Here is a 13,653-nt window from a genome sequence, read left to right as displayed (position 1 = left end):
GAGAAAAATTGTGAAAAACAAAGAAGATTTTTCCTTACTTGAGGCTAAAATTAATGATTTTCAAAAACAAATTGTTAATTTGAATTTACAAAATTAATCCTTAAAAAATTCAATTTCTCTACTTAATACTTCCAATCTCACTTCTCTCAACTCTTTGAAAGAAGAGAATGAGAAATTAAAGAAGGAAGTGATTGAGTACAAAACTTCTTTGACTAAGTTTCAAAAGGGAAAACAATCTTTAGATGAGATGTTGACTTTTCAAAGACCTTCTTCTTCTAAGGAAGGATTGGGTTTTGTGGCTAGTTGCTCATCATCTCCATCCTCTAGAACCACCTTCAAGAGAGCTAGAACGATACAATCTTCTTCCATAGATGTGGAGTTCACAAAGGAGACAACACCCTCTAGTCCTTCTATGACTAAGATGGATGTTGATCCTCCACAAGCTAAGGCCAACACATCTAAGGATGATAAGCCTAAAGTTACCAAGTCAAGCATTCCAACAAATGTTAAGGCTAAGGACACTAGACCAAGCATTCCCAAGAATGCTAAGCCTAGAGGTCCCAACCCCAAGGGACAACCACCCAAGGGTAAGAATGCTCACACCAACCCAAGACAACCTCACACATGTTGCTCTTGTGGTAAGGATGCTCCTTCAACTCATTCTAAAACATGGAGACCTAAGCCCAAAAAGGCTAAGTCAACCATTAGATGCTTCTATTGCATGAAGGTTGGGCATACAAATGGAAGGTGCTATGTGAGGAAAATCCACTTGAACTTGATTCACTTGGATGATTCCAAGACTAACCCTCAAGGACCCAAGTACATTTGGGTACCTAAAAGTTCTTAATTTCCTTGTGTGTTTTAGGGAAAAGGAGTAGACATCAAGGAAAATCGACCTTGGATTGTGGATAGTGGGTGCTCAAGGCACATGACCGGAACTTCAAAGCTATTCCCAACCCTTTAATCAAAGGATGGTGGCTATGTAACCTTTGGTGACAATGCAAAAGGAAAAGTGGTGGGTATTGGTAAGATTGGTAAGACTTCAAACTCATCCTCTTGTATTAGAAATGTTCTATTAGTTGATGGTTTGAAGCATAACTTGTTGAGTGTAAGTCAATTATGTGATAGTGGCTTAAGAGTCACTTTTGACTCTAAGGCTTGTTACATTACTCAAGTTAGTGATAACAAGACCATCCTTAGAGGAGAAAGGAGTGAAAATATTTACATAATTGACTTAGACTCAACTTCTAACAAGAATCTCAAGTGTCTTATGTCCACAAAGAACGAGCCTTGGCTTTGGCATAGAAGGCTTGCCCATGCTAACATGGAGTTGATAGACAACTTGAGAAAAGGAGCACTTGTGATTGGACTTCCGGATATTAAATTTGAGAAGGACAAAGTTTGTGCTTCATGTCAAATGGGGAAACAACACAAGTCATCCTTCAAATCCAAAAAGGTGGTAAGTACATCCAAACCTCTTCAATTGATTCATATGGATTTATTTGGACCATCTAGAGTTGCTAGTTTGGGTAGTAAGCACTATACCTATGTCCTTGTTGATGATTACTCTAGATATACTTGGGTTATTTTCATGGCTCATAAGGATGACACTTTTGATGCTTTAAAAAGTTTTTCAAAACTTGTTCAAAACAAAATGGGATATTATATTATGAGTATAAGAAGTGACAATGGTGGTGAATTTAAAAATCATCTTTTTGAAAGCTATTGTGAAGACCTTGGTATTTCTCATGAGTTCTCGTGTCCTAGAACTCCCCAACAAAATGGGGTAGTGGAAAGGAAGAATAGATCTCTTATAGAAATGGCAAGGACTATGCTAAATGAATTTAAATTACCAAGCTATTTTTGGGCGGAAGCCGTCAATACTTCTTGTTATGTGCAAAATCGTGTTTTGAAAAGATCCATTTTGAATAAAACACCTTATGAGTTATGGATGGGAAGAAAACCCAACATTTCATATCTAAGAGTTTTTGGGTGTAAATGCTTCATATTAAATACAAAGGATAACCTAGATAAATTTGCTTCTAAATCCAATGAAGGCATATTTTTAGGTTATTCTACATGTAGAAAAGCCTATAGAGTATTCAATAAGTCCACTTTGCTTGTTGAAGAATCTATGCATGTTGTTTTTGATGAAAACAATACACTTGATGGGAAAGGTATGGATTTTGTAGATCATTTTGGATCACTAGACATTGGAGAGGTTGATCCCACATTCAACAAGATGGATGATGAAGAGAAACCTCAAGAAAGTGCACCAATGCAAACAACACTTGAGGAAGACTTTCCACAAGAGGAAGATCCGCCCCCGGAACTCCCTAAAGCGACAAGAACAACGAAGAACCACCCAAGAGAGCAAGTACTTGATGGATTCCAAAGAGGTATATTCATTAGATCTCAAGCCTCTAACAACCTTGCATTTCTCTCTCAAATTGAGCCAAGGACCATTGAAGAGGCTATCAATGATGAGTGTTGGGTGATTGCAATGCAAGATGAACTCAACCAATTTGAGAGGAGTAATGTTTGGGAATTAGTCCCTAGGCCTAGCTTTGGTTCTATTATTGGCACAAAATGGGTCTTTAGAAATAAACTTGATGAGGATGGAGTCATTACTAGAAACAAAGCTAGACTTGTTGCCAAAGGATATAGTCAAGAGGAAGGTATCGATTATGATGAGACCTTTGCCCCCGTGGCTAGATTAGAGGCTATTAGAATTTTGCTTGCATTTGCATGTCATATGAATTTTAAACTTTATCAAATGGATGTAAAGAGTGCTTTCTTAAATGGTTTTATTCAAGAAGAAGTTTTTGTCTCTCAACCTCCGGGTTTTGAAAACTTTGAATTTCCTAACCATGTTTTTAAACTTAACAAGGCTCTCTACGGATTGAAACAAGCACCTAGAGCTTGGTATGATAGGCTTAGCACATTCCTCATCATAAACGGTTTTACTAAGGGTAAAGTGGATACCACTCTTTTCATCAAAAGAAGTTTTAAAGACATTCTTGTTGTGCAAATTTATGTTGATGACATAATCTTTGGTGCTACTAATGAGTTGCTTTGTGAGGATTTTTCAAAGTGCATGACAAATGAATTTGAAATGAGTTTAATGGGAGAACTTAAGTTCTTCTTGGGGCTTTAAATCAAGCAAAGTAATGAGGGAATATTCATCAATCAAGCCAAATACACTAAAGAATTACTCAAGAGATTTGGCATGGATGGATGTAAGACAAGCAAAACCCCAATGCCCACCAATGTTAAAATTGACAAGGATGAAAGTGGTAAGAACTTTGATGAAAAGAAATATCGAGGTATGATTGGTTCCTTACTCTATCTTACCGCTAGTAGACCGGATATAATGTTTAGTGTTTGCCTTTGTGCTTGTTTTCAATCTTGTCCGAAAGAGTCTCATTATTTTCATGTCAAAAGAATTTTCAAATATCTCATGGGCACACAACACTTAGGTCTTTGGTATCCTAGGAATAACTCCTTTGACCTTGTTTCTTATTCGGATGCGGACTATGCCGGTAGTGTCATAGATAGAAAAAGTACATCGGGAACTTGTCAATTCCTAGGCAATTGCCTTGTTTCTTGGCATAGTAAGAAACAAGTGTCGGTTGCCTTGTCCACGGCCGAAGCCGAATATGTAGCCGCGGGAAGTTGTTGTACCCAAGTTCTTTGGATTCGACAACATCTCAAGGACTATGGAATTGTGGTTGATCATATTCCTTTGAAATGTGACAATACTAGTGCGATCAACTTGTCCAAGAACCCGATCCAACACTCTAGATCCAAGAACATAGATATTAGACACCATTTTATGCGTGATCATGTCCAATTGGGAGATCTTGTATTAGAATTCATTGATACAAACAATCAATTGGCGGATATTTTCACAAAACCCTTAAATGAGGAAAGGATGTCTTTTATCTTAAGAGAAATTGGTATGATTGATGGGTCTACCTTATTGTGATTTGTTTGCTATGTGATTTAAGCATCCGAATTTATATTCTCTTTGGTTCTATGGTTGTTATTTTTCATGCTATTTATTGTTCTCTTATTGTGATAACATGATTAAATGATTGGACCTTAGCTAGTTGATTCTACTCATGAATTAAACTGAATAGTCCCTCATTTCACATCAAATGTGTTCCAACTTTTAAAAATCAAGGCTTAATTCCTTTTAATTGAAAATTTCAATTTTGTCAATTTTTTTGTGTCCAGACAAACCTCGCGGGCGCTAACTCTTGTTCGCCCCCGCGACGTTTGATCTTCAAAAAGGAAATTTTCAGCAGTGAGAGTTCGCTGTCGCGAACCCTAGTTCGCAGGCGCGAACTCCTTCGAATTTTCAAAAAAAAATAGCCGTTAAGTAACGGTTTTCAATGCATTTAATGGGTCAAACTAGCCGTTAACTAGCCGTTGGAGTCGTTTTTCATGCCTATAAATACTCCCCTTTAGTAGTTCTCTTGTTTACAACTTTCTACAACATTTCTAACACCTTTTGCTACCAAAATCACTCATTTTTCTCATCAAATACTCTTGTTCATCATCATTTTTCACTTGCATCATGGATTCCCCCCTTCGCTCATTGAGAAGAAAGACACAAAGTAAGAAATCTCAAGGCCCTTCTACTAGCCAAAGAGAAGCAATTCCACCACAAGTGGAAATTCCAACACATGATCAAGAGACCTTGAACTTAAGGATTAGTAAGTTCCATGAGAGGCCCATTTTGCCTAGTCGCTACATAGATTTTACGGGTTTAGAAGCAAGCAATGTGAAAAGAGATGTTTTGGAACTAATTGACAATCTCGGGTGGAGGAAATTTGTCTACTCTCATCACCATGATGGGTATGAAAATTTGACTCGCGAAGTACTCTCTTCACTCTACATCATTCGCAAGGAAGATGGAGAAGTTGGTTATTTTGGGGTCTCCTTTCGAGTTCAAGGAAGGCTTTACCGGCTATCAAGAGAAGAAGTTGATGATGCGTTTGGCTTTGAATGGGGGCATCCTACATGTCCTTCTCATGTTCGGTTCAACTTTGAGGAATTTTGGGGCAAAATTAGCACCATCACACCATATCGTTCCAATTCCGCAACCGCCAAGACATTGAAGACCCTACCATTATTCATCCTTCATCGCATCATCACTCACTCCATTCATGCAAGAAGTGAGGGCAATGAGAAAATTTCCAAGAAGGATGTGTTTTTCCTCTATCTTGCAACAAAAGGTATTAAATTTTCTTGTGACTTCTACTTTATGAATTACCTTTTTGATCTTGATAAGAGAGGGGGTCACCTAAGGGTTGCCTCCTTTGTGACGTGCCTAGTCAAAAAGGCCAAAGCCCTCACTTCTCAAGTCAAGAATGCTAATCCTCAACCTTTTCATTGGAAATGTGCTCCCTTGGACCAAGAGCATTTTGAGCATTCTTCTAAAGCCATCTTGGTTCGTGACAACTCCATTCAATATTTGTTTGGTGAGAATGTCATTGGTGGTGAAATTGAAAGGCTAGCAAGAAAAAGAAGGATCTCCTCTACTAATATTGAGGAAGATGTTGAGGAAGCCGCAAGGGCAATGAGGCAAGAAAAGCGTGAATCATGGCCACATATGGATCCCCATGCCTCATCAAGTAACCCTCCACCTCCTTTTGCAACCATGTCTCAAGCTCAAATGTTTGAAACTATTTATGGACAAAATGTTCATATGATGTCAAGGATGACAATGCTTGAGGGGGAGGTCAATACTATCAAGGAAGGGATGACATATCTCAAGAACAAATTTGACTCTCATTGGTCATTTTCGCCCTCCACTTCACCTCCTCACAATGAAGACCCCGATGATGATGAAGATTGAACCTACCCATTGCATACTTTCACTTGCATGTCATGTTTTCTTTTCATAGTCTTTTTGTGTTGCTTGTTTTTCTAAGTGTGGTTGGAACACACATGTGTTTTCTTATGTTTATCATAATGTCATTGTGATTTTCATGTCGTATTCAAACTCGTGCAATTTATGCTTACGTCGTGTCTATTTTTGCTTTTTGATTTTGCCAAAGGGGGGGATATCTCAACTTGACTTAACTTTTCTCTTTTTGTATTATATGCATCAATTGAGGGGGAGACAAAGTTTAGTCTAAGTTTAGTCTTCAAGCTATTTTTTTTGTGTTAATTGTCAAAGTCAAAAAGGGGGAGAATGTTGGACCTTAATTGATTCAATCTCTTCTATTTTGACCATGACAATTAACACCAAAGGTTCTAACACTCTAATTAAGTGTGTAGGAACCCCCCGGAACAATCGGAAAGCAAATCGGACATCTCTAGCGACAATCGAATTTTTCGATCACCAAGCTGTCCAGTGGAAGTTGGCGGGCGCCAACTATTGTTCGCGGGCGCCAACTTAATCAGACATGAATGGGATTGAGGCTCGCGAGTGCCGGATTCAGCAAGTATTGAGAGCGAACCATAGTTCGCGGGCGCCAAGTATACCTCGCGGGCGCGAAGTTCAAATCTTAAAATGTTGAGTTGCAACGGTCATTTATTACACCCTACGAGGTGCTGACACTTCAGCAGAGGACCGTTCAGGACTTTGCCCAAGGAGCCGTTCGCGGGCGCAAACTTGAGTTGGCGGGCGCGAACTCCGTCTGGCAAGTCTTTTTTAAAAAGCTGATTTGTTACTCTTTTGCTTCACACAAAAAGAGTAACGTGAAGAATTGTTTGGAGGCCTATATATATCATACTGTTGTGTATGGAAAAGGGTTGACAACAAAAGCATTCAAACCTCTCAAGCAATCTTCAAATCTTGTGTAAAAAACCTTTGTAATTTGTTGGTTTAAGAGTGAACCCTAGAAACTCTTGTTGTTGTTTGGTTTGTAGTTTTGCCTAGAAAAACTATAGGTTGTTGTTGTTAGTTGTTGGTTTGGGTTGAGTTGGGAGTGAACTTGTAAAAACTCCAAGTTTAGTGGAAACCTCTAGTTTGAGGGAAGTGGATGTAGGTGAGTGTGTTAATCACCAAACCACTATAAATCTTGTGTGTTTTTCCTTCTCAAACCTCCATTAGTTTAGTTTAATTTAATCAAATTCTTAATCCGCAAAAGTTTTTAGTGGCAACTATTCAACCCCCCCTTCTAGTTGCTATTGGGTTACAGGGTTTTGGTACGACCATACCAATACCCTAGCGCCGGTCGCGATCCATGAAATTGGGTCGTGACAACCATTAATCTGCCAACGAAGCCCTTGTAGAAGAAGACTACGACCCCAAAGAAGACTACGCCATCACCAAGATGGACGACCCCTGAGTTGCCCATGAAGAATTGTGGAGTTTGGAAAATACCGACCTTGATAGAGCTTGTAAAGCAGGCAGGTTGGGTTGTTCATGATACGCCAGAATTGCTTTGCTAACAATGCTTGATTAAAAACTGCAATGTCTTTGAAACCAAGTCCCCCTTCCCATTTCTGGTGGCTCATTTTTTGCCAAGATATCCAGGCCAGCTTTCTCTCATGTGTTTTTTGCCCCCACCAAAATTGTCGGACTAATTGATGAATACGATGACAGAGGGAAAGAGGCAATCGAAAACACATCATAGCATAAGTGGGAATGGCAGTGGCTACAGCTTTGATTAGGATTTCTTTTCCTGCAGAAGAAAGGAATTATTAATTAATATAATAATAGTAATAAATAAATAACTCTAGTTAAGATGATAATTGGACTAGACAGATAGTCGGATCCCGGTTGAATCAGTCGATCCGGTTTTTAAATCATTTCTTTCAACTATTCCGTTTATCTTTTAAATTTGGTAAAGTCAATTTTTTTTTGATAGAATTGAATAAAAGTCTGCCATATAACAGAAAAATTCCATATACATTACGCAGTAAATTATTAATTTATGAAATATTTCTTATTATATAATCACTAAGCTGTAACCCCTTATTAGAAAACAGCTAATATAGTAACAAATTAGTATATATCAGTGGTAATTCTTAAAAAATTAATCTTATAACTAGTAAAGATGGTTTCTATATAATTGATGGAGTCTGCCTTCTGAACCGGTGAGTGAACCTGCAAAACAGGGTAGAAGCTAACCGGACGGTGGTTGTCCGATTAACTCTCCGATGCTAAAGTCAGTCTAGAGCTTTGAGCAGCGTTTTGAGTATATGAATGTAATTGTGATTCTAGGCATACCTCGTGCTCCTTTTATAGTAGTCGAATATACCTAGTAGAGTTGTATTAGGCAGGTGAATCCTACTTTGTAGGGATTCGGCCGTATCGTAGAGATTCTCCTGATTTGTCGGGATCTACCTTAATCTGATAAGAATCCTATTTAGGAACGTCTTCCTAAATAGTCTTATCTTCCTAAAGTAGAGCTTATCCTTCCATATGTAGTGTTTGTGTCCAAATAGGACAAGATTTCCATATTTAGTCGTTTACCCGAATCCCGGACTCGAAGCGCTCTCGGCGGATCACGCGGGATTCGGTCTTTATGTCACCGAATCTAAAGAGATTCGGCATTTCCTTCATATCTTCGGATCTTCAGGGGGAGTCCGGTGTCGCCTGAGAGTGGATCTCCTGCAACTCGGCTCCATTATACTTACAGTAGGATTCGGTATCCATCATTAGCCCCCCCGCAAGCGAGCTGAAGTAGTTTGGCATTTATGCCTTAGTGGATTTTAGCTCTTTTGGAGCTGAGTTCTTTTATACGGGCGAGTCGTTTTGTATTCCGGGCGAGTCGTTTCATATGTTTGTGAGCGACGTTTCATCTTTAGTAAGATTCTGCGTTGCCACGTGTTGTCCATCAGTAGAGGGTTATGACTGGATGAAGGACAAGTGTCTTCGTGCGCTATTAGTTGGTCCTTATTTGTAATTATGGGATCTCGTCTTTTCAGTTTCTTTGGTTTAGGCTATATAATTGTTCATTTTCTTCAATTTTCTTTCTTCTTCAACCTTTGCTTTCTCTGCAACTGCTTAAACCTTCGATTTCTTCAAGCTTTCTGTGGGTTTTCTTCTTCTGCTGTCAAGATTCCTCGTTTTCAAGTTGCTCCTTATCTTTCTTTTGATCCTGCGTATTTGCTTGCGAGGTATTTTACCTTTTCTCTAATTTAATTTCTTGGTAGTTTTTCAGTTTTCATTTTATTCCTTCTGTTCTTCTTGTTCTTCGTCTTGTTCTTCTTCTTTTCCTTTCTTTTGATCTTTTAGAGTTTTAATTTCATCATCATTCCGTGTTTCCCCCCCATTTTAAAAATTTTAAAATGTCAGAAGTAACTGAGGGGGCGAAGGGTGCTCGTGACGAGCTAGAATATACCCGGAGCTCCTTGTCAAGAGAGCAGATACTCGGTTATGCCGAGGAATTTAGCTTTCCCGAGTCGTATGTTATTCTGAGGCCGGCAAAATTGTATCGGGCGAATCATAGCACCGATTCGCCTTCCAAGATAGTAATTTTTCATGAACAGCTTTTAGCGGGTCTTAGGTTTCCCTTAGAGTCTTTAATCGTAGAGGTCTGTCATAATTTAGGTGTTCCTTTGGGTCAACTGCATCCGAACGCGATTCGCCTTCTTTGTTCTTTTATGGAATCGTGTAGGGTTCGGATGCAGGAGCCTTCGCTTGCTCTTTTTAATTATTTTTATGTTTTCTCCCGCCGAAAGGGTGAGGAATTTATTTTTGCTGGTGGTCGACCAAATCGATCTCTTTTTAGTCTTCCTTCTTCTTTGAAGGGTTGGACCCCTAAGTTTTTCTTGGTTCAGCACTCTTCTTTCTCCTCTTTTTCGCGGAGTTTTACTTTTAGTAAGGTTTCGCTTACTAATGTACCTGATTTGGATGATGGGGAGAAGGACTTCGCCCTGTCTTTGCTGTCGAATTGTCGTTTTGATAAGCCCAAGTACAGCGTTCTTTTAGAACAGTATTTGAGTCGCCGTGAAATACTTTTGGCGGGTCTTCCTTTAGAAGGTATTTTTCTAATCTTTTGTTGTTATGTTTTTGTTTTGTAGGATGTCGACTTCTCTTGAACATTTGCTTGACAATTTTCATGTCGATATGACTGTAGATATGGGCGAGGTTACCAGTGGCGTTCCTAATCCGTCTACGATCGCCGTACCGGATCCAACGCCTGATTCGGTGGATCTTGGTCCTGCTTCCGGCGATCAAGTTCCTGCTGCGACTTCTGAGTCGCCTTTGCTTCCTTCGAAGGAATCAGCTCCTTCTCTGAAGGGGTTGCCTACCGGCGGTCAGAAACGTCCTGCTGAGGACCAGGCTGGAGCTTCTGCCAAGCGTCCCAAGAAGAAGAAATCTTCTGGGGTGTCTATCGAGGAGGCGCCTCGGTTTGCGGCTTGGGCGGACGCACAAGATCCGCCTCGACTTTCAAACGTCGCCATTCTTCATGCTTGCATGGAGAATATTATGATAAAAGAGGACATTGAGTCCATTGATCGCGAACATGGCGATAATTTGGCTGAGTTCGCCTGTCTCGGCGGTTTTTCGGTATGCTTTTTTTCTTTTGTTTTATATTATGATTTGCTTCTTTTTTCTTATTTGTTGCTTTCTTTCTCAGGTGGTCCAGTCCATCGCTGTTTTGGAGCGCCGCCGAAGGGATGCGGTGGATCAACTGAAGAAGCTTCAGAAGGATTCCGAATCCTGGCTCTCCGAGAGACAGAAGATGGAGGAGGAGGCTGGCGAGGCGACTGGTCTGATCCAGCAGCTGAGGTCTTCCGTATCTGCCAAGACTCGGGAGATTTCCGCTTTAGAGGCTCGGGTTCGAACTTTGTCCGAGGAAGTCGAGTCTCTACAGTCTTCTTCAGGTGCTCTCACTATGGAGAGGGATGATCTGAAGAAAGAAGAGGGGCGTCTCCGCCGGCGATTGGGTGACTCTGGGAGCTTTTATTCCCAAGTCATGACTCAGTACCGGTTGGCGATCGGGGCAAAGCTGCGGGAGCAGAATCCTGGCGTCGATCTTTCTGGAGTCAATCAGTTGGATCCTGCTTCTTTGGCGAAGGAGGTGAAGGCGAAGCTTGATAAGCAGAAGCAAGATGCTCTGAAGAAGGCTTAATTTTTATTTTCTTCTTTCTGTATTTTTGCTTTTTTGTATTTTTTGCTTTTGCCTTATTTTTGTATTGGATCGTAGGCGGATCCTTTGTAATTTTGCTTCTGTTAATATAATGATCTTTTGACCATTGCTTTTCTTTAGTTGTAGAGTTAATCTAAACTCGTTTCTTATTATGAGAAGTTAATCTAAACTTCTGCTGGTGTAATTTATTTGTAGGTCCGAACGGATCCTTTTATTTATTCGACTCGGACGAGTCTAAATTATTTTTTAACTAAGATTCAAACGACTCTTGTTAAATTGTATGTATTAGGTCTCGAGCGAGCCTATAAGATTTGTTTCGCCAAATCGCCTTTTATTTCAAAAATAGAAATAATTACATGCCATGAATTAATCTATTGGTAATACTTTCTCAGGTGTTCTACATTCCAATATCTGGGTACCATGGACCCAGTTATTGTCTTTAGTCTATATGCGCCTTTGCCAGTGGCTTCTTCTATGATGAAGGGGCCTTCCCAATTAGCCTGCATTTTCTTTACTCCTGCATTTCCTCTGCCAACTTCCGCGTTTCGTAAGACCAGATCACCTCTTTGAAATTCTCTAAAATTCATTCTTTTGTTATGGTATCTTGCAGCATGCTTCTTGTATGTAGCGGCTCGGGCTGCCGCTTCATCCCTTCTCTCCTCTAGTAGGTCTAGACATAGCCTTGTTCTAGCCTCATTAGTTTCTTCTTCTAGATAGTTTACTCTGATACTAGGTATACCAATTTCTACTGGTATTACTGCTTCAGTGCCGTAGGCTAGCCTGAAAGGTGTTTCGCCAGTTCCTTTTCTAGGAGTTGTTCTGTATGCCCATAGAACGCTGTATAATTCTTCTGCCCAGTTCTCCTTATACTGAGAAAGTCTCTTTTTTATTCCTTGTGCTATGGTTCGGTTGGTGACTTCTATCATTCCGTTTGTCTGAGGGTGCGCCACCGAAGTAAATTTCAAATTGATCATTAGTCCTTTGCAAAATGCCTTGAACCGCTTGCAATTGAATTGTTTGCCGTTGTCTGCTATTACAGTGTGGGGTATGCCGAATCGGCATATTACTTCGTTCTTGAAGAATTCCTCTACTTTGGCTCCGGTGATGGTTGCGACAGGCGCTACCTCTACCCATTTTGTGAAGTGCTCTATTGCGACGATTAGGAATTTCACTTGATGTTTTCCCGTTTCGAACGGTCCAACTATGTCAATCCCCCAAGTGGCGAACGGCCATGGGCTTTCCATTGATCCTTAAGACACTGCTGGTACGCGACTGATGTTGTCGTGTCTTTGGCATTTATCACATTTCTTGACTAATGCTTTCGCGTCTTCTTTGATGGTCGGCCAGTAGTATCCCTGGAGTATTGTTTTTCTTGCTATGGTGACTGCTCCTTTGTGCGCGCCGCATATTCCTTCGTGGATTTCCTTTAAGATGGATTCTCCTGTCTGAGGCGAGACGCACCTAGACCATGGATGAGTTAATGAGGTTCGGTAAAGAACTCCGTTGTGAAAAGAGTAGTTGGCAGATTTTCTGATGGTGCGAATGGCTTCGACTTTGTCTGTTGGTAACTCGCCACGGTCTAGATAGTTGATCAATGGAGTCATCCAGGAGTCGGCTTCCTCGATTGCCATGACTTCTGTTTTTCTGGTGCTTGGCGATTCGAGAATTTCCTTTAACTGCATTTTAGCGAATAGATCTCCGAGTTCTGATGCTGATTTGGCGATGGCGTCGGCTTCGGTGTTTTCCTCTCTTGGGATTTGAATGATTTCCCATTGTCCTCCTTGTGCTTCCAGCTGTTGGAGCTGTGTTTTGACTTGACTCAGGTATTCGATCATCCCTGTTTCTTTGGCTTGATATTCTCCCTTGACCTGATTTACCACCAGCTGGGAGTCGCTATAGATCTTTAGGATTTCCGTTCTTATTTCTAATGCGAGGCCGAGGCCCGCGATTAGGGCTTCATATTCAGCTACATTGTTGCTGGCGGCGAATTGGATGTTTACTCCATATTCGATTCTGATTTTTTCGGGTCCTTTGAGGATGGCTCCTGCTCCAGCTCCTTTTTCATTCGACGCTCCGTCTACGTGGAGTTCCCATACCAAGGCTGGTTTGGGTTGGCCGGTCTCGGTTGGAGTTATTTCTGCTACGAAGTCCGCCAAAGCTTGTGCTTTTAGAGTCGGACGAGGTTCGTATCTTATGTCGTGTTCACTGAGTTGGATGGACCAGTGAACTAATCTTCCGGAAGTTTCTGGTCGTTGGATCGCCTTTCGCAATGGTTGATTTGTTCTTACCACAACGTTGTGACTTTGGAAGTAGTATCTTAGCTTTTTAGCTGTGGTCAATACGGCCAGTGCCATTTTTTCGATCTCGGGGTATCGTGTCTCCGCGCCCTTCAGGACTCGACTAATGTAGTAGATTGGCTTCATCTCGTTATCTTCTTCCCTCACCAGCACTGTCCCGATGGTCTCGTGCGTGGTACTGATGTATAGGTATAGTGTCTCCCCTTTCAGCGGTCTGCTTAGCAATGGAGGGGTGACGAGGAATTTCTTTATTTCTTCAAAAGCGTTCTCGCAGTCTTCATTCCATTCAAATT

At 40.7% G+C, this 13,653-nt stretch overlaps 3 protein-coding genes across 3 annotated transcripts; 2 read left to right on the top strand and 1 right to left on the bottom strand.

The window, feature by feature from the left end:
* The first annotated feature begins 3,229 nt into the window (after positions 1-3,229).
* LOC130014839 (secreted RxLR effector protein 161-like) lies at positions 3,230-3,988 on the top strand. Its single transcript, XM_056103790.1, has one exon. The coding sequence runs from the start codon at positions 3,230-3,232 to the stop codon at positions 3,986-3,988; it is 759 nt and encodes a 252-aa protein (XP_055959765.1).
* Positions 3,989-7,284: 3,296 nt separating this feature from the next.
* LOC126657065 (uncharacterized mitochondrial protein AtMg00310-like) lies at positions 7,285-8,527 on the bottom strand. Its single transcript, XM_050351689.1, has 2 exons — positions 8,497-8,527; positions 7,285-7,643 (listed from the first exon to the last, which is right to left on the bottom strand). The coding sequence occupies exons 1-2, from the start codon at positions 8,525-8,527 to the stop codon at positions 7,285-7,287; spliced, it is 390 nt and encodes a 129-aa protein (XP_050207646.1).
* Positions 8,528-10,334: 1,807 nt separating this feature from the next.
* On the top strand, positions 10,335-11,169 carry LOC126655811 (uncharacterized). The gene is made up of 2 exons (XM_050350123.2): positions 10,335-10,480; positions 10,551-11,169. Exons 1-2 carry the CDS (start codon positions 10,388-10,390, stop codon positions 11,043-11,045), a joined length of 588 nt encoding a protein of 195 aa, XP_050206080.1. The 5' UTR covers positions 10,335-10,387; the 3' UTR covers positions 11,046-11,169.
* The last annotated feature ends 2,484 nt before the right edge of the window (positions 11,170-13,653 follow it).

Source organism: Mercurialis annua, linkage group LG7 (assembly GCF_937616625.2).
Source record: "Mercurialis annua linkage group LG7, ddMerAnnu1.2, whole genome shotgun sequence".
NCBI classification, from domain to species: Eukaryota; Viridiplantae; Streptophyta; class Magnoliopsida; order Malpighiales; family Euphorbiaceae; genus Mercurialis; species Mercurialis annua.
This window is presented reverse-complemented; position numbering and strand designations above follow the sequence as displayed.